Source organism: Lycium barbarum, chromosome 10 (assembly GCF_019175385.1).
Source record: "Lycium barbarum isolate Lr01 chromosome 10, ASM1917538v2, whole genome shotgun sequence".
Taxonomy (NCBI): Eukaryota; Viridiplantae; Streptophyta; class Magnoliopsida; order Solanales; family Solanaceae; genus Lycium; species Lycium barbarum.
This window is the reverse complement of record NC_083346.1, coordinates 115,474,969-115,500,652: the sequence shown is the minus strand read 5'-3', so window position 1 is coordinate 115,500,652 and position 25,684 is coordinate 115,474,969. Positions and strand designations below refer to the sequence as shown.

Here is a 25,684-nt window from a genome sequence, read left to right as displayed (position 1 = left end):
CCGCTAAATTTAAATCTCAAATATTAAGGGGTCGTTTGGCATGCAAAATAAGTTGGATATCTCATAATTAGGTTTGAGATTAATTTTATATTTCTATTTGGTAGAAAGTATAATTTTAGGTAAAAGACATAAATTGACCCTTAAACTATATCCCAAAAGTCATTTTCACACTTAAACTATCCTGGCGACCCATTACACACCTAATATATGAAAAAGTGATATTTTTTACCCCTTCTGAGCTGATGTGGCATAAAAAAGAATTATATTTAAATAATAGGAGAGTGAGGTCAATTTTTTTTTTAAAAAAAATTTATTATAGAAAATAATTTTTAAATAATAAAAAAACTAATTCCTCTACCACAACTGCGCCCCCACCCACGCACCCTACCCCACCCCGCCCCGCCCCGCCCCCTTCTCTTCCAGCTTTACGCCACCGCCACCCCACCCTCCCGTCTCCTCCACCTTCACGCCACCCTACCCCACCCCCAAACCCTTCTTCTTCATTTCACCACCACTACTGTCGCTAGCTCCCACCTCCATTCTCTCCCGCCTTCACGACTGGCGGAGCTCTTGGCAGTGACGAGGGAGGACGAGCAGTGGTCCCTCCTTGCCATTCTTTATTTTTATTTTCTGAACATAGCTTTCCAGATCTGGGTTTGATGTCAAGCTCGAAAAATTCCTTCAATGGTGGTAATGAATTCAATAACCAATTTTGCAGCTCAAAACTATGAAGCTCGTGATGAACAACAAGAAGACAACAAACAGCAAATAACTAAAAGGAATTTCAAATTTTTTGATTGATTTTTCTTTTTAGAATTTGATTTTTCAGATCTATTTGTGTTCCCATATTTGTAATACACAAACAATGACACACACAAGAAAACAACGAACAGTTAACTAGACTCCCAAACAATTTTCAATTTTGGATTTTCTGATTTTTGCAATTTTTTTTTTGGTAGAATCAAGATGAAGAATTGATAGAACAATTCTTCTACCGAGATTTGATCCAAAGAAAATAATAAAATTTATTTTATAAGTTGATTAGATGTAACTTTGGTGATCGGAAAATAAAGAAGATCGGAAAAAATGGAAGCTCACCGAAAAATATTGAAACTCATTGGAAGCAATGGTGGTTATACAATAAGAAAGAGAGTAGGGATGAAGAAGAAAGGGAGGGTGGGGGAGGAGGGGAAAGGAAAAAAATATAAAATTAAAAATTAGAGGATTTTTTGACGTGGCGCTGATGTGGACTGACGTGGCATTGATGTGGGGAGAGTGTGTGTACACTCTCCCCTAGTGCAACTGTTCATGTTGTATGAGAGAGTAAAAAATATTACTTTTTCATATATTAGGTGTGTAATGGGTCATCAGGATAGTTTAAGTGTGAAAATGACTTTTGGAGTATAGTTTAAGGGTTAATTTATGTGTTTTCCCTATAATTTTATTTCAGAATATACATCTTATCCTATCAAACTTGAGATTATTTTATCTCACCTTCCATATGCAATATTGAGACTATAATCCCGAAATAATTTAATCCGCGTACCAAACGACCATTTAAAAAAAAAAAAAAACAAGCAAAAGGAGTAGTACTCTTGCTTAAACCGAAACGTCGTCGTGGCACTCTACAATTTCGATGTTTTCTATCTAAATCCGGAAAGTGTCTTTGGCCAACAAATCAAACTTTGGATCTATCTTTAGTTCTTGCCTTAATTAATTAAGCAAATGGAGATGGAAACGATTCCTAACGGCAGTTCGCCGTCATCCACCACCACTACCACCCCTTCCTTTACCCCAACCACCGCCACGTCAGCTAACACTCCGTCATCAAAACTGAACCGACTTTCCGAATCGATGAAATTAGAACACCAGTTCCTTCGTGTTCCTTTCGAGCATTATAAAAAGTCGATCCGTGCTAATCACCGTATTACTGAGAAGGAAGTTACCGCTGTTATTAACGGCGTTAATGATGCCGTTGATTCTGATGATGCTGTTAATCAACTTAATTCACTTGTTTCTAGGTTACAAGGACTCAAACGAAAGGTAATTAATTAATTACTTTTTATATATGTGTAGATATGCTATTCTATTTGGTTACTCTATAAAATTCGTTAATTCATTCTTAGAGTAGCTCAATTACGATCTTCTGTTTGTTTATGGTTATGTATATAATCCCTCTGTCCCATAATAAGTGTCATCCCGGCCAAAAACACACATATTAAGAAATCAATAATGCAATGTGAAATTTACCAAATTACCCCTATATAATAAAAATTATTTTGATTAGAGCGTGCACAAGAAGTAAACCTTTTGACATTGGGAATCCAACAATACCTGTGGCTTTTTCAATCCTCATTTAGATGTTACTTTATTGTCTAAGGGTAGAATTGAAAAAAACTAGCCAATTTGTCTTGATTTCCTAAGGTGACACTTATTATGGGACAAAAAAATTTGGCTAAGGTGACACTTATTATGGGACGGTGGGAGTAATAGATACGGTATTCTATTCGGTTGCTATATAAAATTAGTTAATTATACGATGCATATATATGTGTGATTATGTGTGTATGAAGTTCGATCACCTTAATTCACTTGTTTCTAGGTTACAAGGTCTCAAAACGGAAGGTAATTAGAGTAGCTTAATTATGATATTTTGTTCGTTTTTACTGTAAAGGTTTGGATTAGAGTTAATGGTCGAGAACACACCAAAATTATCACTCGTTTTGTATTAAATGCTGAGTTGGCCTTCACGTGCTTGAAGTCGATTGATTTTAAATATTTGGCCAATTCAGCATCGAGGTGTGTTTTAATACAAAGACAGTGATAGCTTAGGTGGGTAAAGGGAATAATGGATTGTTGAGGTATGAAACTCGTGAAAAAGTGATAGCTTAGGTTACAAGGCCTCAAACTGAAGGTACTTAGAGTAGCTCAATTAGGATCTTCTGTTTGCTTACTGTAATAAGTTTGGATTAAGGAAGCTAGATTTCTATCGCATATTAACACACATAATGGTTATGTGTATATTAGATATGGTATTCTAATATATGGTTAGTATATATGTAGCGGAATTCCCCTCTGTGTTGTGTGAATATTGTACTCGTTTACAGTATAAGATTGGATGCAGGAAGCTAAACTTCTACCCGAACACGTGTGTGCGTATCATACTTTTGACTGTATAAGATTGGATATTGGATATTGGATGATAGAATAAAAACACTTCTTTATATATTGTGTTTCTGCGTGTGTAAGAGAGAGAGAGAGTATCTGTTTGAATTGTCAGTTATTGAATGTCGGATCCTGAAATGTATTGCGCACACTCATTTATTTTTCAGCTAGTAGTCAGAAGTGATTAATCTGTTGTAAAGTTGATTACGGATATGTTTTCTGATCAGTTAAACCTAGGTAAAGGTCGTGTTATGTTGTGAGAGCAATCATTTTATAGTATAAGATTGGATAAAGCAAGTGGAACTTATATATTTGTGTATGTGTGTCTTTGATTTGTCTGCTTTTTGTTGAATATTGGATCCTCAAATGTATCCCATTTGCTCATTAAGTTTTCCGGCTGGTGACTAATATGTTTGAAAAGCTAAATGCAACCCACACGAAGCTTTGAAAGCTTCAGTCATCTTTTTAATGAGTTAAAAATGAGGTATCATATGGTTAAAAATGAGGTATCATATGGTTTTATATTGTGAGAATCAGTTGGAAGAGGGGAGTCGAACAGAGAACCTGCAAGCGCATAGATGCAGAGCACGGCTAGATCATCTAGAATCTGCCGATCCAGAAAATTTATCTGACTGGAATAACATCCGTTTGAAGCGGATACTGGTGGATTACATGCTGCGGATGTCATATTATGACACTGCTGTGAAGCTTGCTGAAAGCAGTAACATCCAGGTGGGTTTTCTTTGAGTTCTTTTAATTTTACCTTTTATTGTGCGGTATCATTTATTATGGTTAAAATGGTTATGTTGTTCTAGTTTTTGAGTCAAATTAGCTCTCTTTAGTCAACAACTTCCTCGGATCTAGTATATAACTATACTTAAGTTCTTAAATTTCAATGTTGGCTGCTGTTTAGGAATTACATTAGAACTATGTCTGGAAATCAAGGAAAGAGGACGGGTGAAGGAATGGAACTCTATTGCATTAATTTTCTTAGATGGCGGATTAGTCATTTACTTTTCAATGTTTGTTGTGGTTGAAAGAAAGCAATAGATATATAAATCCTCTTTAAATCTATTTTTGAGATTTTTTTTTTTGATCAAGTAAAGCTATTTTCATTCATAAACATAAGCTATTCCGAGGGTCTTTCAGAAACAGCCGCCCTACCTTCAAGGTGGGGGTTAGGTCTGCGTACACTCTACCCTCCCCAGACCCCACATGGTGGGATTATACTGGGCTTGTTGTTGTTGTTGTTGTTGTTGTTGTAAACATGGCCAATCTGGCCGTATACATGGGGTATACCAAAAGGTAAAGAATCTACAAAACATGATTCTCTACAAACTCCGCCCAGTCATCTATTTTTGAGAAATTAAATCCTCTTTCATTCTTTTCTGGAGGGTATTGAACTCCTCCCCATTTACTTCCTTATCGAGCAAGAGAACCATATGTGTAGCTGCTCTTAGATTGCTCCTCACCTTTGCTCGTTTCACGTCTACCAAACATAGCATAGCATAGCATTAAAAGCGAGTTCACTCTAGATGAATGTATCTGAATGTTTCTTCATTGATCTCTGTACATCTTACGCTTTGAATTCCTTCTAGTTTCTCCTTTTTTTTCACAAGTAAAATGTAAATCCGTCTAGTTTTTTCTCTTACTTTCTTGTTTATGTGGTTGTATGTCTTCTTTTCTCCTTATTGGGAGGGCAGCTGATGGGATAGGTGGATTGGGAAAGGACAACACAAACTGCTGTTTTATTTAACTGACTAGCTCGAGCATTAGGTCTACAGGTGCCTACTAACCAATAATAATGATAAAAGAACTACATCTCAATCCCAAGCAAGTTAGGGTCGGCTATTTGAATCTTCGCTGTTCATGTTGCCCCATTTAGGTCCGTATCAGTCCAATATTAAACGCGCAAAAATAATAGTAATTAAAAGAAAATAAAAGAAAGATGAAAAAAAGTTGAAGGTATACCAAGGCAACTTTTCGTTGGAAGGATTGATATTTGGCTTCATCAGTCATGGACAACTGAGGAGGAAGGTGGAAATACGGAAGGGAAAGCTTTTTTTATCATTCCTTCTCCGAAACCCTAGCTTGTTGGATATTAAACAGAAGATGAAGTAGGGTATTTTGCACATGATGTTCCATTGATTCATTTTTTCCTTTTATCTCTCTGTTGCCAGTATGAGCAACTATTTCTCAGATTAGGATGTGCTTCTGCTCCCAACCTTAAGTGATTAGCTTGAATATGTTTGTCTATTTGTGTCTGGAGACATTGCTGCTGACAAATGTTTCTGGATGAAGTTGTCTTGTGCTTTGAAAAGATTCCAGCTCTGAGGAAGATTTGAGTAACTAAAAATTGATTCAAAGGATCCCTAGTAATGATTATCTCTTTTTTACTATAAAATATATGTTCTAAACTAGAAGCACACTATTGCCGAACCTTTTACCTCAAGAATTGGTAATTCATGGTTCTGTAATATTTTTAGGAGTATTTTTGGGATTTTGTCATATCGTTTCAACAGCTATTCCATTTTGGGATTTCATTGAACTTATGACAAGAACTCAACTATCATCTTGATAGCAATTTCTCCTATTTCCCACCTGTGAGATCACATTGAGTATGTTGTTGTATGCGGAGTGCTCCCGTCACATCGACATACTGTTAACTTCATCAGTAAAGCAATACTATTTCCTATCATTGAGAGCTCCCTGCGACATTAATGGAACCTCATTATGCCTTTTAACGTAGGCATTTTAAACCTAATCCATACAGGATCTGAAGGCTCAAGCTGTGTAGTTTAATTTTAATACAGCTTTTAGGTGATGCAATGCATGAATTGGTTTTGTCACTTGGCCTTAATACCTTCGTGATGTTTGACTTGAATAATGCAGTAACTATGTTGGCTACTCTGCGTTGCTGCTTCTTTCTGTCGAGTCTATTGTGCTTGTGAAATTCTTTAGCTGTAAAATCGTTGAGCCATTGTGATTAAGTTTGATCTTTTCAATTATAGGATCTTGTTGACATAGACGTCTTTCATGAAGCAAAAAAGGTCATTGACGCTCTCCAAAACAAGGAGGTAACTCCTGCTTTAGCCTGGTGTGCTGATAATAAAACCAGGCTAAAGAAATCAAAGGTATGATTATCTTTGTTTCTTTGAGCTTTTGTCTTTAACAATTTTATCACTGATTTAACAATCCTATGATTGTATTGTAATCAGTGACACAAGTTATAATTCATTCGAGTCCCATACATATTTGTTGTGCAGAACTAGAGTATCCATCAATATAACATCATTTTAATGTGACATATTTTCTTCATATTGCTAGCCATTAATTCTTGTTTCAATGAGATGTTATTCAATAATGTGTAGCTCAAATGTGAAAAAGCATGAAAAGTTTCAGATCAGCCTCTTAATGTTCACTGAGTTGAGCTGATCTCCTTCTGACTAATTTGATGGACATAAAACTCAATCAGTGCATTTCACAGAATGCTTGAGTTTCGGTGACTGGAGATGTTTTGCGCTGCATTTTGTAGAACGTAGAGAAAGTGCAAGGGTGAAAATCAAAATGAAGCCTGATGGATTTTTATTGAGACAGGCGTTTCCATTGTGTGTTTGATGGTTTATTAGCGTCTGTAAAGCCTCAGATATCCCTTTGTGCAACCAATAGAGTGATCAAATATTCTTCTCGGGTCCACTTTTCTCGTTTAATGGTTTCCGATAAAGGATATCTCAAACCTACTTTAGCAAAAAAGGATATTTCGAGCATAATATGCTTAAAGTGATGGTGGGTTTCGAACTTGTGTGCTTTGTCACAGGTTAAAGTTTCTATGAACAAATCAGCTTAGCTTATGTCGTAGCAAGATCATAAGATGGGCCCACATCAATTGAGATTTTAGATTTAATTGAGTGTCAAGTTCAGCTTTCTTATCTGCAGTGAATTGCAGATATTAATTTTACCATCTTTGCTTTGCTGTAAAGGTTGGGATGTCTCTTAACTGCATCTCGTGCGAGATAATGGAAACCTTAATCTAATTTTCACCTCTTGAAGTTTCTCATGTGCCATGGGTTGCAGCCATGGATTCCAGAATAAATGTCAGTTGCCATGCTTTTGCTGTTTCGGATTAGGTTATTCCTTCAAAGCCTTTGACTGCCGAGATCATGGAAACTTTAATCTGGGTGTTGTCTGGAATAGTTAGGGAAGACTGTCAGAAAGCTGCCAATGGGCAAATAATTTCATTAAGTCGAGTTGCAGAAATTTACGTCAAAAAGGAGGTGTGGATGAAGGGTGTTCTCCTGCGGGAAGGCTATGAATGCTGTTTAGATTGAGTGGTCACTCAGAACAGAAAATATTGTTCTTTCTGTATTAGTATGGTAGGTTTCTGAATCATGGAACTAGATGATCCCTGTACTGCTTTTGCGAAGACAGGAAACAGGATGATTGTAGTAACGGATGCATGTCTCAATTGGTTGATTCGGAACTACATTATCATCAGAATACATTTTCTCTGAATTCCCTGAAAAGGGAGGAATGTCAAGTGTGTGTTTTATTTACGAACAGAATAAGAATACATTCCCTTTAAAGGGTTTCTTGAAGAAAGTCATGATAAGGGAGGAAAATTTATTGGCAATTGGAAGCACGGATTATGTGTGATATATCTGTATTTTCTCATTGCCATATCGGTTAACATCAAAAGGGTAGCCGATGCACAAAGCTCCTGCTATGCTTGGATCCGTGGAAAGGCCTTCTTGATTAACATAGTGATTAGAATTTCTGTAGCATGAAATTGCAAATTATGTAAACCAGGTAAATATGTTCAGTGCACTTACTACCAAACCACTATAAAAAGGTTCAGTTTTCTATTCGTCATTAATTGGTTAGTGCTTAAAATTTGTAATATAAAACCCTTTTGCCCCATGTTGATAGAGAAGGATCGAAGTGACCAAGAGAATATTATTCCTCACCTTTCTAAAGTATCATCAATAGCTCTTCAACTTTGAATACAACGCAAAAGGTCATAGACAGCCAATTGATGGTGGGTGATTGATTTGAATCTTCAAGAATTAGACTTTTTTCTCAAGGGACCTGATGGAGGGAAATCAAGAAAATGTGCATTGTGCTGTACAATTAACATCTAAATGAATCTTAAGCTCTGTTACTTAAAGAAATGATATCCATTTTGTGTTGTAATTTGAAGCTTGAAGCTACATCAATCTGAACTGCCAACCTCTTGGCATGCAGAGAGAGAGAGAGAGAGAGAGAGAGAGAGAGAGAGAGAGAAATTGATAAAAGGGGCTTAATGCGATCCTGGGGCAGGCCACTCTGTTGGAGATACTATAATCAGATGGATCTTTTTGACCTGGTATATCTTGGGGAGGTTAGATATTTAAAAGCTGTCTATCAGCAGTTCCAACGTGCCAATGGTTCCAGTTTCCTTTTTGATAAACATTGGCATGCGAAGCATACATTATCATGCACACGAGGAGAATTGAGTATCCATATTCTTGGTATTCTGAAGTCAGTCAGAGGTCATCTTGTCCAATAGAATGCATCAGATGTGAAAACGGCATGTTAAGCATACATTGACATGTGCACCAGGAGAATTGAGATATCATATTCTTGAATTATGTGAAGTCAGTCAGAGCGGAGTTAATAGTTGTCCAATATACAGGGTATGATGGCTTTGGCATTGAAGTCTAACTTTGTAAGTATGCATGAGGACTCTGCATCTGCACTCTAACTGTAGCATAGTATATCAGATTGTAATGAGACCCTCAGAGGAAAGAGCATGGATTGGGGGTATATCACTATCTCTATGCATTACCTCATTTACAGAGTTCTGGACTAAAACTGAGTGATGGATTGCAGCTTAACACGATGTAAATTATGGTTTGTCATTTTGTTAATGTCTCGAGTTTAAAGCAGTTTTCAATGGGTAGTACGCTTGATCTTCTCTTATCAATAGAACAGTTCTGTACGTGATAGTGTTTTATGAGCTACTTCATGCTTCGGATATTAAAGCTTAAGAAGAGTATCTGACATGGATGATCTCCATGAGATGCATTAATTGTTGTTACAATGCCATACCTTTTGATTTGAAAGGCGCGGTGAAAGGAATAATGCCAATACCCTTTGTGTATTCGTGCAAAGCGTAATTGCAGCCGGTAACTATAGTGGAGGCTTATGGGTGAGTCGTGTCTCTGTCTAATTGAAATGGTCAAATAATAGGGAACCTGTATTATTTTCCCGTAGGTCATTCCAATGATATGATCAGGATGTACCGGTACTGATAATTGCTTGAATTATGGCTACATTTATCCTGGATATAGAGGTGGATTGAGCTGTCAGCTTGAAATGTGTAAATCCAGCTCCTTTTTGCTGGATGAAGTTGCTTTACAGAGCTATTTACTTGTCTCTTGTGTCTGTTCTCGGAATACTTTGAATTGAAAAGTCAGATGTATCCTCAAAGTCTGCTCTTCCTTTTATACCAAGCTTCACCAATGTTTTGCATGTCTGAAGGATAATTGCTCTTGAAATTTATAAAAAGGGATAAAAGATTGTGAAAGTAACTTTCTAATTGACTAGGTCCTGTGAATCACTAAATTGGATACTGTTCATGGATAGATGGTTGGATGGCTACAGCATTATGTTGTCACAACTACCATTCTCATATCAAAGTGGTGAAGAATAAATTTTTCTTGGTTTGAATCTTTTGAAGCACAACGAGTCAAACATCTTCAGACTGAGTATTTTTTCCGGCTCCATTTTGAGAGTTATATCTGTGGATAACAGTGTGCTACATTTTGGAACTTTGTGCCGCAAATACCAGATGCTGATTGCTTCTCTTGTTGACAGAGCAAATTTGAATTCCAGCTAAGATTGCAAGAGTTCATAGAGTTGGTAAGAGCTGAAAACATGATGCGGGCCATTACATATGCTCGGAAATATCTTGCACCTTGGGGTTCTACCCATATGAAAGAGTTGCAGCGGGTCTTGGCGACACTTGCTTTCAAGAGTAATACTGAATGTATGACTTACAAGGTTAGTGTCTTTCGGTCTAGCTTTCTGTATATTTGAATGGATTGTATTTGCTCTTTCTTGTCGAAGTGTTATGAGAGTTTAATATACTTCAATAGCTTTTCAATTTGGATTAACTCTTTCACCTTCAATGCTTTTAAGCATTATTATTATGTATAGTCCATTTTTCTTGTAACTCATCACTGGATACAACATAAGTTTGTGCATATCACTAATGAGTTACTAAAAATATGGACTATTATAATAATAATAATAATAATAATAATAATAATAATAATAATAATGCGTCTAGTAATAAGTTACTAGAAAATGAAATATTTTACTATATATAATCTAATGCTTGACATGCTTAAAAACATGCTTCTATGCATGTTTGTATATGTATTGCTCCGTGTATGTGTTTGCGTGTGTTCAAAAAAGACAAAGTAATAGCTAAGGTAGTTCAGTCAGAAAGCATTGAAAAGAAAACAAGAGGAAACTGAACATGAAGAAAATGTGTTGTAGTAATACATTCTTTATTATGGTGAAATCTGAAGTGTTTAAAGCGATGGCAATACAATATTTACACATTGATTTTGCAATTCTCAGATATCATGTATGGAAAAAGAAGTATAAAAATTCATATTGATCAATGATTGACCTTTTACCTGCCTTTAGCTTGATTTGATTATATAAACTTAATGTCATTTTGATATCACTTTCCTCATTGGTCTCGTGAGATGGTTGTCTGCTGTATATGAAGAATCACACTTGGGTAGAATAAAAGCAGTTCAAGATGATTATCCACCAATGGGATTTACTTGACAGTTGTCAGTTTCTGTTACAGGCTTTATTTGAACCAAAGCAATGGGAGTACTTAATTGACCAATTCAAACAAGAGTTCTGCAAGTTATATGGCATGACTCTTGAACCTTTGCTGAATATATATCTGCAAGCAGGGCTGTCTGCATTGAAAACTCCGTATCCACAACATATGATTTACATACTTGTAGTTTACTATCAAGAATCAAGTTAATATAAATGATCACTTACATGCGTAATATAATAAGGGTGGTCTGCTTATATGCTTTTACATGTAGGAACTAGGAATAACGTCAGCTGGTAATGATTTTCCGATTTACTAGCTACTGATATTTTCTTTTAGTTATTGACATTTTGTGCATTCTTTTTAAATACTTTGCACTCGTTCAAGCTCCTTATGCCACTCATGGCCAAAGTTCCTCGTGGTCATTGGAAAAGGAAAGAGGAAGCGAAGGAAAATTTTAAATATTATCTGCTTAACTTCTCCTTGACCAAATCAATAGATTCTGTTACGAAGATGATTGCACAAAGGAGGATCCTTTATCACAGGAGAGCTTCCGTAAATTAGCATCCCCACTACCATATTCAAAGCAGCATCACTCGAAGCTCGTTTGCTACATAACCAAAGAACTGATGGATACTGAAAATCCACCCCTTGTATTGCCTAATGGCTACGTCTACAGTACCAAGGTATGCCTTTAGTTGCTTCCATGTTTGCACTTCGGTGACAATTTTGGCTTACATCTGTCATGGCAGGCACTTGAAGAAATGTCCAAGCGGAATGATGGCAGAATAATATGTCCTAGAACAGGCGACACCTGCAACTACACAGAGCTGGTTAAGGCCTACATTTCATGAGTTTCTGTTCTCGTTGGACTGTCCATCGCCGGAGATCGTAGGTTGTGATCAACTCCCAAACAAGAAACTTGCTCTGGGAGATTTCAAGTCCCTATGACTTCATGTTTAGGGGACGACTGTATATATGGAAACCACCAAGTCTGTAATCCTTGCATGCAAGCTGAAAATTTATAAGGATGTTAACTTTCAATGGAGTTTGAATTGTACAGCATACCAATTGCACACATACGACCATAATCTCTAGGCAAATTGGTAGCTGAGAAGCATACCTGTAATCCCATAATGTGTTATTACCTTAACCCCCCCCCCCCCCCCCCCACCTCCCTTCGCACCAACACCCTCTTCATTTTCCTCTGCCTATCTCAGTTGCGATTTGTAGGATAGATTGGTAGCGTATATAGGACACTCAAGGGTCTGGTCTAGAGGTCAATGAAATACGTGAAAATTTTGGAATGTCACAGTTCGAGTTCTAGCAGCGACAAAAACGCAAGACGTTTTCTTTTCATTTGCCTAAACTCTGATAAGTAGAGTTATTAAGTATGCGTGCGGTACTTGTTGAAATAGTTGAGGTGCGAGCAAGTTATCAATATATTGAAAAAAAAAGTAGCAGCATAATTGTGACTTGAGACTTGTTTCAGTCCAATGATAGATAGTAAAACGTTTCTCTCTACGCGTCTTTTAACACCATTGACATTATAATTATTAAGTCCTTTTCATAGATCATCCACCAGCGATGTTTGCTTTTTGAAACTTCATATAAGAGTGCGATTCGGTGTTCAATATATTGGGTTAAGAATTATATAGTCTCAGCCTTTCAAGTTTAAAGCTTGACGGAGTTTAGACGCTCTTTGGGGAAAGACGGTGGTTCAAATTGACCTTTTCCCTTCTCCTATATAAAGGGAAAAAGAATATCATCAGTCTAATCGTGGCTTAGAAAGAAGAAAGAACATAGGAAAGGGGGTGGTCTACCGATGAGAGCCAGAGGAGAAAGACACAGATGGCACCAATCTAATTTCAAGAACTCTGATTCAACCATTTTTGTGTCGTTTGACTGGCGTCTCTTCCCCTCTAGTAATTCCATAGAAAGGCAAAACAATTCTATTAAGTGACAATTTCAACTGTAGTTGTCCGTCTCGATTCATTCTCTTGTTTAGTTTAATCATGACATGTGCTAAGCTCATCTATTCTATAGTGTTGATTTCTTTCGTCTGTCCTAACATTGGTAGGTAGAATTAATAAGAATTTAAATTGGTGGAAGGTAGCAAATATTTGGTGGAAAATTAAAATGCAAACAAGTTAGAGCCCGTTTGAATTAGCTGAAAAAAGTGGCTTTAAGCATAAGTATTTAAAGTACTTTTTAAGTGCTGAAAATTATTTTATAAATAAGCAATTTCATGTTTGGATAAAAGTGCTTAAAGGGTTTTTAGAAGGTTAGTATTGAAATTAACAGAAAATATAAGGGGATAAAAGGGTAAAATTATTGATCAAACTAAAATGGTTTTTCAGCCAAAAAAAAAAAAGTTGGAGTTGAGCAATTTTTTAATTTTAGCTTATTTTAAGTACTTTATTTTTAATTTAAGCGGTTTTTCATTTTTATTAAACACTCAAATAAGTTAAAAATAATTTATAAGTTGTCTTATATTTTTTATCAACTTATAAGTCAATCTGCTCTTAGTCCTGACACCCGTGATAAAATAAAAGTAAAAAAAAAAACTTATTTGATCTTCAGATCTAGGCTTTAAGTCGGTCACTTTATATTACAGGAAATGACAAATTGCTAAATTAGCAACAGCGCAACAAAACGTGAACAACCTGTCACGATCACACCAAACAAAAAAAGAAGGGAATTATCTAGCCAGCGAGAAAAAGGAAAAGAAGGAAATAAAAAAGCATAAGCATAACAGAAACATTGAACAAAGTCATTGATTACTTAGCTGGTCCAACCAGATTGGGTCCACTAGAATCTTCTTATAACGTAATTTTTGGTGATAGACTTCTATAAAGTCTCCCATATTTAATGATCTTATCTTCTTTCATCTCATTTCTATTTTGAAAGTTTTAGGTGCCATCTGCCCATAAAAATTATTTACTTTTTTTTTATTTTTTTTTTATTTTTGGACGTTTAGCTATAAATATTTCAAATATAACTTAAAGTTGTATTCTGAAATATCAAAAACTTAAAAAATTTGCTTTTCAAAAAGATTTCACTTTTTTACAACTACGTAGCCGTCTGGCCATAAAAATTATTCACTTTTATCCGGAATTTTTTTTCACTTTTTTTAACTTTTGAGCGTTGGGCATAAATATTCGGAATACAACTTACCAAAAACAAGAAAAACTTGTTTTTCAATTTTTTTCACTTTTTTACAATTACATTTTACCAAAAACTACAATTTCAAAAACTATGGCCAAACACAACTCCAACTTCAAAAATTCCAAAAAAAGTGAATTTCTTTTTTGTATTTATGGCCAAACGGCACCTACATTTCACCAAAAACTACAATGTCAAAAACTATGGTCAAACACAACTCCAACTCCAAAAATTTCAAAAAAAGTGAATTTATTTTTGATATCTATGGCCAAACGCCTACTTACATTGTATAGCTATCCGCTAAAATAATAATTAAAAATTTAATATTTTATACCTATGACATGCCTATAGTATACAAGTTTTATATAAATAAAACATATAGAGTATATTTTAACTAGTTGTTGTAATGATTCAGGTTTAACTGTCAAATTTGTTAAAACCCCTTCTATTTTATGCTGGTTAAAGTGGTGAGACATTTTGAGATTATTTTTTACCCGAAATATATTATATGTGTTATTATTTTTAGATGAATTTTGTGTCGTTGATTCATGATTAATCAAACGTATGCTGCACATGATATTAATCGTACATTATAATAAAGATCTTTTAATTTGTATTAACTTATTTCGAACTTAATATAAATATTTTAGAATCATATAGAAACACTTAGATTTTTATAGTATATTCATGATTACAACAATAACAACATACCCAGTGAAATCACACAATGTGGGGTCTGGGGAGGGTAAAGTGTACGCAAATCTTACCCAACCTTGGAAGGTACGGAGGCTTTTTTCGAAAGGCCTTCAGCTCAAGAGAAAACAAGACAAAAGAGTCAGATAAGGACAAGCATATCAGGGCAATGCGAAAATGAGAAATAACAAAAGCGAATAAGTCATGATAAAACAATCTGAAAAGACAAGACCCAACAAATATAGGCAGAAATCAAAGGGCAATAAACGATAGAGCAAAACTACGACCACTAGTGCGAAAGAATAAGTGAGACTATCTACTAGCCTTCTATCCTAATCTGAGTCTTCCACAACCTCCTATCTAAGGTCATGTCTTCGGTAAGTTGAAACTGCGCCATGTCCTGTCTAATCACCTCTTCCCAATACTTCTTTGGTCTACCTCTACCTCTCCTGAAACCATCCATAGCCAACCTCTCACACCTCCGCACTGGAGCATCTGTGTTTCTCCTCTTCACATGCCCAAACCATCTCAGCCTCGCTTCCAGCATCTTGTCCTCCACTGATGTCACTCTCACCTTGTCCCGGATGTCTCCATTCCTAATCCTATCTCTCCTAGTGTGCCCACACATCCACCGCAACATTCTCATTTCCGAGACTTTCATCTTCTGCACATGAGAGTTCTTAACTGGCCAAAGTATATTCATGATTACAGAAAGGAAAAATAAATATTACACGGCAGCTGGTGATGTATTTATTAGGGATAATTTATGCTAAAATATGATCCCTTTATCACAGTTAACAATACATACTAACTTTTTTCCAAACATAATAGCAATTTCTAAAGCATATACAATTTTCAGCGGGATCCCACTAAATTAGGTATTTTGTCTCTACTCCCATTATATCTATTTTTCTTCACGTTCTCTCTCATTAGTAATTGACCAATCAATCGCTCCCCCCCCCCCCCCCCCCCTCTCTCTCTCTCAACGACTTTCCTTCTTCACTCTTACATCGGTCAATAAATTTGCATTTGATTGTTTTAATCGTATATTACTACTATGTAAATTATCACTTAGCTATGATAGCTTAATGCGAGACATACAACAAATAAGTATATTTTTTTATGACAAATTCACTCAAATTAATGGTTCATGATAAAGTTGGGAGCAATATTTCTTCCAGATATACAATCTCCAACGAGATCCCACTATATTAGATATTATGTCTTCGTTCCCAATATATCTAACTCCCTCAATACTAATTCACTAATCAATCATTTCTCCTCTCTTTCAACTATTTTCCGTCTTCACTCTTATATCGGTCAACAAATTTGCATTTGATTGTCTTAATCGTATATTACTACTATGTACGTAATTTATCACTTAGTTATGTATAATTAATGTGACACATATAACAAATTCGAATAAGTGTCTTTTGTATTACAACTTTACTCAAAATTAATAGTTCATGATAAAGTTGGAAGCAATCTTTCTTCCACGTATACAATCTCCAACGCGATCCCACTAAATTAGGTATTATATCTTCGTTCCCAATATATTTATCTCCATGTTCTCCCTCATTATTAACTTACTAATCGTTTCTCCCTTCCTCTCTGTCGACGACTTTTTGTCTTCACTCTTATATCGGTCTACAAATTCACATTTGACTAACTTAAAAGGATATTACTACTATGTAATTTATCACTTAGTATAGATAAATTAATGCGGCACATACAAAAAATCTGAATAAGTATCTTTTTCTTATTACAAATGCACTCAAAATAAATGGTGCATGATAAAGTTAGGAGCAATCTTTCTTTCAGATGTACAGTCTCCAATGAGATCCCACTAAATAATTAGGCATTATGTATTCGTTCTCACGTTCTCTCTCATTAGTAACTTACTAATCAATCGTTCCTCCCTCCTTCTCTCTCAACGACTTTCCTTCTTCACTCTTATATCAGTCAACAAATTTGCATTTGATTGTCTCCCTTATTAGGAACTCATCAACGAATGCCCTTCTTCACTTTTATATCGGTTAACAAATGAAAGATTGTCTTACTATACATCTTATCTCTTAATTTATCCCTTAGCTATGATAAATTAATGCGCCACGTACACCGAATCTAAATAAGTGTCTTTTTTATTCCAAATTCACGCGAATTTAGTTAATCACGATAAAGTTGGGAACAATATTTCTTTTAGATTCTCTAAATGTATATCTTTAACACTGGATAAGCGGTACACTGAACACCAACCCACTCTCGACAAAAAAAAAAAAAAAATTTTTTTTAAAATAATGGTAGATGCTAAATCTTGAAGCCACCTTTATTCCAAAATTTGTATTAATTTTCAAGTAATGCAGAGACTATGGAGCAATCATGAGATGTCACCTACCCTAGAAAACTTCTTCAATTATCTTCACACAAGTATTAAGAAAAAAGAAGTCAAAATTGCCATTTTATAAAAAATCAAGGAAATAAAGTTGACAAATAAAGTGGAAATAATGGGCCTTAAATATAGGAAATTTGCAATTATTGAAAAGTCCACAAACCCTAACCAACCACAATCATCAAATAGGACTTATATATAAATATAAATAGTACTAACAATTCATACACATATATAAAGAAAATTATCATTATCACATTATTCCAAAAGGAAAACCACAAAGAAAATTCACAACCAAATTCTTTTCTCTCTGTTTTTTCAGTCTTTTTGCTGTCTTAAGAACAGATATATATACATAAGGTTCTCATTTTTCTTCATTTTATCTTTACATTTATTTCCTACATATATCTGTATGCAATTTAATTGCTCCTTTTTTTTTTTTTTTTTGCTATGTCTAATTTCTTTTTCAGGTAAAAATTTGTTTATTATTCATTATTTTAGGGTTTTACAAGTTTGTTTTACCCAAAACCTAATCTGATTAGCGATGAATGTGCTTTTGTGGTTATATCTATTGAAAATTGATTAGATTTTCGATTATTTGACTGTTGTGAATCATAAATAGGGTTTTTTTTTTTTTTTTTATTAAATCGCGTTTGTTGATCGATTTGTTTCCTTTATGTTTTTAAAAATAAATAAAAAAATAGCACTTATATGTATGTTCAAGCGATTAAAATGCCTCAATTTGATATTAGTTTGAGTTTAGAAGATTAATGATTTTTGTTTATTTTAGTGTTGAATTTACTGGTAATGGTAGGAATTTTTCATGAATTTGGTGGAAATCGGATTATTTTATCCGATTTCTAGGGTTTTGCTGGTCAAAACCGGGTTCTCTTTCCGTCCCAATTTATATGATAGTGTTTTTTTTTTTTAGTCAGTACAAAAAAGAATGATACTTTTCGATATCTAGCGACAATTTAACTCTAAAATTCTCATTACCCTTAATGAAATGATTACTAGCCACAAAAATTTCTTCGGCTTGTTTTAGACATCACGATTCAAAAGTCATCATTTATTTCTTAAATTTTGTGCCGAGTTAAACACCGTCGTATAAATTGTGGGATGGAGGGAGTAGTTGTTTAGGAAATTAGTTTGTTAGATTTGTTATTGTTTGGTACTTTTGTCTTTTCTTTTTAATTGTTTACGAGGTTTAGATGCTTAATATTCATTCGTTATCATGATCTGCGCTTGAAATCTCCAAAAAATTACTCTGTTTGTCTCAAATTGTCTCAAATTATCTGTCGTTTTATTGTTTTGCATGCCCCTTGGGAAATATTAATTATGAGGGGTACTTGTCTACTTTTACCCTTATTTATGTCTAAGTTATAATCTCTTTTAATTAAAGGGTCTTTTGGTTGGGGAACAAGTTATCCCAGGATTAATTATCCTGTGATTAGTTATCCCACCCTTTCATAGGGATAAAAATAACACTACAATCCCGAGATTAGTTATACCGCGATTTCATCTCAACCAAACGTGGGATAAACTCGTCTCAAATTTAATCCTGGGATTAATTATCCTTTATCCCTCGTACCAAACGAGCCCTAAATGCTTACTCTATTTATGTGTTATCTCCATTAATGATAAAATTCTACTAAGAGTAAAATGCGGAAGAAATAATTAGTACTGCCTTGAACTTCTAAAACGACAAATAATTTGAGACAACTATTTTAGTCACGACAGATAATTTGAGACGGAGGGAGTAGCTTTGTTTTCCTTTTGTATTTGTCTCTACCTGTGTGCGGGCTTTTTTTATGTATTTTTTTCTGGGATTATGAATGTTCCGTTTCTCTTTTGTGTTGTAATATTTTGGCATATTTGGTTGCAGGGTGCAATTAGAGGAGTGCGATCTAGTGTTTCGGGTGTGTTCTACCACTTGATCGTACTTGGTTGATATCTTCTTGAGATAGAAAAGATTTAGCTTTAACTGATTTTGGAACCATGCCAGTTTCCAGAAACGAAGAGGTCGCAGTCTGATTTCTGATTTGCTGCTGAATTGGTCTAACTGTTTAATGCGTCCATTGTTTTAATATCATTCCATTTCGTCATGTATTTTGCAGCCTGGAGTTCTTTCCCAGCAGTCTAGTAGCTCTTCGTCAGGTATTGTCCCTCTTAAGAAGAGGTGGTGCTCTATGGTCCAACCTATCCGTGCTGAGCGATCTTCTTTTTCTAATGAAAATGAATCCAAGACCAAAGATTCAGCCTTGAGCCAAGGATCGACCTTGACTTCTTGTGATAGTACAGGTAAATCTGATACTCCCAGGAACTCTCTTCTAAAGGTAAAGGAAGAAAGACCTTCGGGTGCGAAAGTTGACTCTCAGCCTACTATGCTACCATTTTTATCCATATCTCCGGAAACAAATCCTAATACTAGCTCCGGTACTTCAACAAATGTTGACAATCTAGTGAAACCAGCATTGGCCAAAAAATTAGCTGGCCAGGGAGCTATAGGTAGAACAACAGTGACTGTCAAGAAGGAAGCTATTGCCAAACAAGGGGAAAGCCACGGTAAACTTGAACTTCCTGCCAATTCAGGGAACGTTGAGTTGTCATTAGGCCCAAAGGAACCTCAAGTTTCTTCTTTGGTTGATCCTTCATTGCTTTCTCTATCTTTGAACAAAGGGAAGGACATTTCCCAGGATGGAAGTTGCAAGATTGGTTTGAATAACAAAGCTGCTGATGATACTGCACACACTAATAGATCTAATTGGGATCTGAATACTCCTATGGATTCATGGGAGGCTGGTGATGATGCTCCTGTTAAAGAGACAAGTCATATTAGTTCTGCTTCTGTTATTGGTGCTAATGATAATAAAGGGAAGCAAGTTGTTGGAGCTAGTGAGCAGGGATTTACTTTTCCCATCTCATCAATACATCCTAACTTAAGATTCAAGTCCGTGGATGTGCTTCGTCTTAGTCTTGGCAGTACTTTACGAGAGTTTGACTCCCCAGCACTGCAGTCATGGGCTAAAGTAGCCTCCAGCAGGGTTAGTCCGAACTCGGGTTTGCTGAAAAATCCAGCATTGGATAGAAATATGAATTCCACCACTTGTAAAACTGTTAAGTCAGAACCTGTTGAAGAAGCTAATGTTGGAGCTGTGTGTCGTCCAGCTGGAACATTGGAGGCTAATGTAGTAAAAACTGAAGTTGTGAGTCAGATTCAGCAGTCTATTGAGTTGTCAACTAAGGACCTTCAGAAATTAGTTGAGCAAAAACCAATGAAATGTGAACCACTCCAGGAGGTTAGCCAGGAAATATCTATGACATCAGATGTGATTGCGCACCAATCAGTTGGAAGGGTTTTGCAGCTTCAGGAGAGTTCTTCGTCTTCGTGTTCTTCTTCTTCGTCTTCTACACTGCCAATGCCTTTGACCCCTCAACAGGGATGCCCTTCTAGATTGTCGACCTGTTCAGATTTGTCTGTGAGTGGGGACTTGTGTGCTCCATCTGAGTACTCTGTTCATACTAATGAAGATAATATAAGTAAAAATGCTCTAGATCATGTAAATGCTGATATTGCTGCTAAAGATGCAAACTTTGACCTCAAAGAATCAAATATATCCAGTGATAAAGTGGAGGCATCTGTTTCGGAGGGCATGGATATTGAAGATCACATGGGATACAAAAAGACACAAGATGCACATAATTTGGTTGCAAGTGGTGAGAGATCAGCAAACAATGAGGAAAAGATAAGTATATCAGCTGGTACAGAAGAAGAATGTTATGGTTCTGATTATGAATCTGATGGTCATCATGCTTTTGTGGGACACGTTGACACTGCGAGTGGGTGTGGCAGAGAGGATGATGAATATGAAGATGGTGAGGTCCGAGAACCAATGATGCAGTCAATTGCAGAAGACCCAATTGCTGAAGGGCTAGATTCCGACAAAAATAATGAATCTTCTAGCAAAAATGCTCATTGTTCTGGATTTCCTGGGGTTGGGGAATCTCATTGCTTCAAAAATGATGAAAAAGATTACAGTATACCAGTTCATACTGTGTCTAATGATGACTTTGTTAAAGGCTGTGATGGGAAAGCTCACAAAATTGATCATAAAGACGGTAATCTGCAGAGTCCATTATTAGATAAAGAGGGAACAACTAGAGATAATGAGCAGAGGCCTATTGGCGCTATTCAACAAGGACCAGTTGATCAACCAGGAATAGCAGATGCGCAGGAAGGATGTGAAAAGGATGTCTTATCTGACGGAGCAGCTGCTGGTATCAATGCGGCTGGCAGAAATGTTGGTGAGGCTAATAACGAGAATATTGGAAGAGCTGATATGTCACCAACAGCCGATCCATATTTGCAAAATGCTGAAAGATCTCTTAATTCTAACTCTAGTAAATATTTGTCAAATGTTGGAGGCAAGAGCCGGATTATCAACTTACCTCGTGCATCCAATGCAACATCTCCTAGTAATTTCAGACCTTTTATGGGTAGGTCGCCGTCTTCAAGAAGTGGAAGAGAAAGGTATTCAGATATGGAGGAGGAGAAATTCCATCTACGAAGTAATAGGTAATTTTTCTTTTTATTGCTGTTGATTTGTGGTTTTTTAAAATTTAAATGCTGCTAAACACAAGACTTTTTCTTGCTGTGTTTTTTCCAGAGATGAAACTTATGCTGATGGTCCTAAGTTTGTGCCAAATAGGTTTCAGGACCGGTCATTTGTCAACTCGAGGGGGAACTTCATGCGTGGAAGAGGGAGGGCTTCGACCCGGTTTAACCGTTCACGTAGAGAATGGGATTCTGGGCATGATTTTGAAAGCTATAGAGGTGTATCCGATTATCGGTTTAGACGTAACCGTACAGCTGCTGTTGGGGAATCTGAATTTGAACGTAATGACTATGATAGAAGACTAGATAATACTGCCTTTTCTAGCAGTAGGAGGAGGAAGCCATTAAGTGATGCCTTGCCTTCATTTCGGCATCCACCTGCACGTCGACTGTCCCCCAATGGAAGAGAAGGTGCTGCTATGATGGGCATTCAAATGCTTCGTAGAGCTCCCAGGAATATCAGCCCAAACAGATGCACCGATGAAGATGACTCTGAGTTGGTAGGTGTTCGGCATAGTGAGAAGTTTATTAGGGACTTTCCAGCTGATATTAGTGATCCTGTTTATAGTCACCAGCAATCTATGTATGATGGATCTGATGGTCGTTTCGTTCAGGGTAATACAAAGTTTACCGCGATGCAGAGAAGATGTTTCCCTCGAATGCAGTCTAAGTCTCCTGTTAGGTCCCATACACGCTCCCTTGGCCCTTGGTCCTCTCCTCGGAGGAGATCGACAGAAGGATTCAGTGGTCTTCATGATTCATCTCGGCACAGGTCTCCGGTTATGTACAGGGAAGATAGGATGAGGTCTTCTCCACGAACTTCTTTTGCCGAAGAAGCAATAGCTCCTCGAAGGCGTGACTCGCCATCATATACTGCTCGGCGTCTGAATGACATGAGGGACGTGGATGCTGTACAGGAGCACGGTCATCCAAGGTCTCTTTCTAGCAGAAGAAGTCCATCTGATCGGGTATTTAATAGAAGCAATAGGAGACTTGAGATTATAGATCGTCGGGAGAGGGATGATGGTGACGAGTACTATGATGGGCCGATACACACTGGTAGATGTTCTGAGCTTCGCAGTGGTGGAAGGACTGACGAGAGAAGGAAGTATGGCGAGAGGCGAGGACCTAGGCGAATGAGAATTGTCGAAGAGGAAGAAGGTAATTTTAGACAGAGTGGACAACTTTGGCATGGAGAAGAATTTGATGTCTCCAGATTGAAGAGAAGAAGATTTACTTGATAGCTCACTGAACCTGTTTCTGCATCTTTTTGTTCCTGAAAGAGAATTCCTGTTCCTGGCAGACAGACAGGTTATAGTAATGTGCTGCGTGTATTGAGGAACTGAGACCGACTTTTGAATGCATCTAGATGAATGCAATTGGGGGTTGGGGGTGGGGTGGGGGGTGGGGGTCTGGCCTGAAGAGGGGTTGATATCTCCTTATCGAAAAGTAGCAGATTTTGGCTTAATAGCTCATGGGACCTTGAATCTCTGGGAAGTATGCATTTATGCATGTTTTTGCTTCAATCTTGTTGCTAGTAGGCCGTCCAAGGAACGTGCTTCTTATCATTGCTGCCTGCAGTTTGTTGTTTCAGAAGAAGTATACAACTAGTTTAAGAAGATGCTCTTTTATGCTGGCTTGAAAATAGCTAGTTAAAGTTGCTACTGTGCTGGCATGAATGCTGCTAGTTTAAGTTGCTAATGTGCTTGCTGGCTTTGTGTATAGTTTATAAGCCTTAAACACAGCTTTTAGCCGCTCCTAGAATCCTTGGAACGGAGCAGAGTCCTTTGCACAGTTTGGTAAGCTTGAACTTCGTCTTGAGTTCTCTACAACTTCAAGATAAGCTCAAACACTTAAATGATTCCTAGCAATAACAACTATCCATGACTAATCGCGGGGTAAATGACTTCAGTGGTTTACAAGTGTTTAACCAGCTGGTGATGGCCAGTTAGACAAACAGGTTGGTGATGGGATATTGTCCCAAAGGGAATTTTGCAAGTGTATGATATAACAATAACACCATCTATAAGAACCAATATCATTGAGGTGGATGTCCATGCTTACCTCATTTGCCTCTCTTGAGATGCCGTCCTGTCCTCTTTAACTTTTTTTGGTTTAACCATTCGGTATTTGAAGCCACCGGTTGAACTAATCTTGATCTGCGCCTTGTAGGCTCACTAAAGGGGTAAAACGCTCTACACCAAAATGTCAACCATTGTACCTATAGGGGTAAAGTGTTATGCATCAAAAAGCTACTCATCCTTGGGATTTGAATTTTAGGCCTCTATTATTTCACCAAAAATTGTTTGTTCTCGGGTTCAAATTCCAGACCTCTATTATTTCACCCAAAGTTATTCATTCTCAGGGCTTGAATTCTACGCCTCTATTATTCCACCGTTAAGGGTCAATGGTCCCAATTATTCGAACGGTCCTCTTTAATAGATCAATCAAGCTTTAAATAACTAGCCAGTACTCCTAAACAAATAGCTAAAATTGCTTTTGGAAAAAAGAAACTGAGTTAGCAGAAAGTCGCAATCTACAGATTATTAATAGAGATTGAAGCAACCCCTCGCCTTCTTTCAGAAACAACATGTATTAAGTATCTGTTCAACGGTATCTAATTATAGACAGATATGTTTGATTAATAGTAGCTACTTGCAATAATATTTAAAAAAAATGTTTAGGGTGTCTGATTATTTAAAGATATGTTTGATTAATAGTAATATCTACTTGCAATAATTGGATGACAGGAAAATCCAAAGCCAATCATGGATAATAGCCGTTAAATTTGGGGTAGTTACTTGCACGCAAATTAAGTTGAATAATTCTTCGCTTCAAAGTATATAATACTGAAACTGTCAAAGGTTGAATCAATATTAATCTCATTAAGAATAATCTCTTTACCCAGCTAAGAGGATATTTGTTTGACTATATGGTCAGTCTTTTAGCTTGTTTGGATGATTGCTACCTATTGTATTGTATTGTGTTGTTACTTTAAATACAATATTTATTTTTATTGTTACTCATTTTTATTGTATCGTATCGTTAAATCCATCATTACGTAGCAGCGAAAAGTACTATTTTATGTAACAACTGATTTGGTGTTATCGCGTTGTTACCTTATTTACTTTTTCTCATTTCGTTCTTATACTTATTACGTAATACTCATATTTTATCCTCTATCGTACCTTTTTATTTTAGCTTTATGTCATACCCTACTTTATTTGTAGGTTTATCTTTCAAATTGTTGATGTCTAACATTATGTAATGACGGAAAATGATACAATCCATTCAAACGTTGTATTCATCAAAAACAATACAATACAACACAATATGATACATTATGAAACAATACGTAACACCCATCCAAACAAAAGTGTTAAAGGTGATCACAAATCTAAAGAAAGACATCTAATAGACTTAAATCATAAAAGTATTTGTCTAAATTGTTCTTTACTTTTTTTTTTTCTTAAACATATTCAGTTAATTAACACTCCACTAATTGTAGTAGTAAGGATAAGTCAAATAATTTGAAGCAAAATTAAATTTGTCAAAGCACTATTATTTGGGATTGGAGGGTGTGTATATATATATACATTAAAAAAAAGTGCATTAAGATCTCCATACAATCCTTCGTATTTATTGGCATATATTTATAACCATCAGGTTTAGTAAACAAAAGTCTATAAAATGGGCAACCTATAGCAAACTGTATTTATTAGGAAGGCAAAAGTTCTCTTCCTTATGTCATGCTCCATAGATATCTATCCATTAATAGCATTTCTGACATAAATAAAATATCTATCTTGTTAAT

At 36.2% G+C, this 25,684-nt stretch overlaps 2 protein-coding genes across 5 annotated transcripts; both read left to right on the top strand.

Moving 5' to 3' along the window:
• Positions 1-1,644: 1,644 nt before the first annotated feature.
• Positions 1,645-12,073, top strand: LOC132615745 (protein MAEA homolog). The gene is made up of 7 exons (XM_060330351.1): positions 1,645-2,043; positions 3,703-3,897; positions 6,177-6,299; positions 10,021-10,206; positions 11,030-11,163; positions 11,508-11,694; positions 11,761-12,073. Exons 1-7 carry the CDS (start codon positions 1,726-1,728, stop codon positions 11,860-11,862), a joined length of 1,245 nt encoding a protein of 414 aa, XP_060186334.1. The 5' UTR covers positions 1,645-1,725; the 3' UTR covers positions 11,863-12,073.
• A 5,387-nt stretch (positions 12,074-17,460) lies between these two features.
• LOC132615797 (uncharacterized) lies at positions 17,461-24,234 on the top strand. Of its 4 annotated transcripts, XM_060330390.1 has the most exons (5): positions 17,461-17,615; positions 19,141-19,277; positions 19,373-21,831; positions 21,923-22,370; positions 22,485-24,234. In XM_060330390.1, exons 2-5 carry the CDS (start codon positions 19,254-19,256, stop codon positions 23,109-23,111), a joined length of 3,558 nt encoding a protein of 1,185 aa, XP_060186373.1. In that variant the 5' UTR covers positions 17,461-17,615; positions 19,141-19,253; the 3' UTR covers positions 23,112-24,234. The 4 variants fall into 4 exon arrangements, with proteins under 4 accessions (XP_060186373.1, XP_060186372.1, XP_060186370.1 ...); XM_060330389.1 differs by having other exon boundaries at positions 21,965-24,234; XM_060330387.1 differs by having other exon boundaries at positions 21,923-24,234.
• Positions 24,235-25,684: the final 1,450 nt, after the last annotated feature.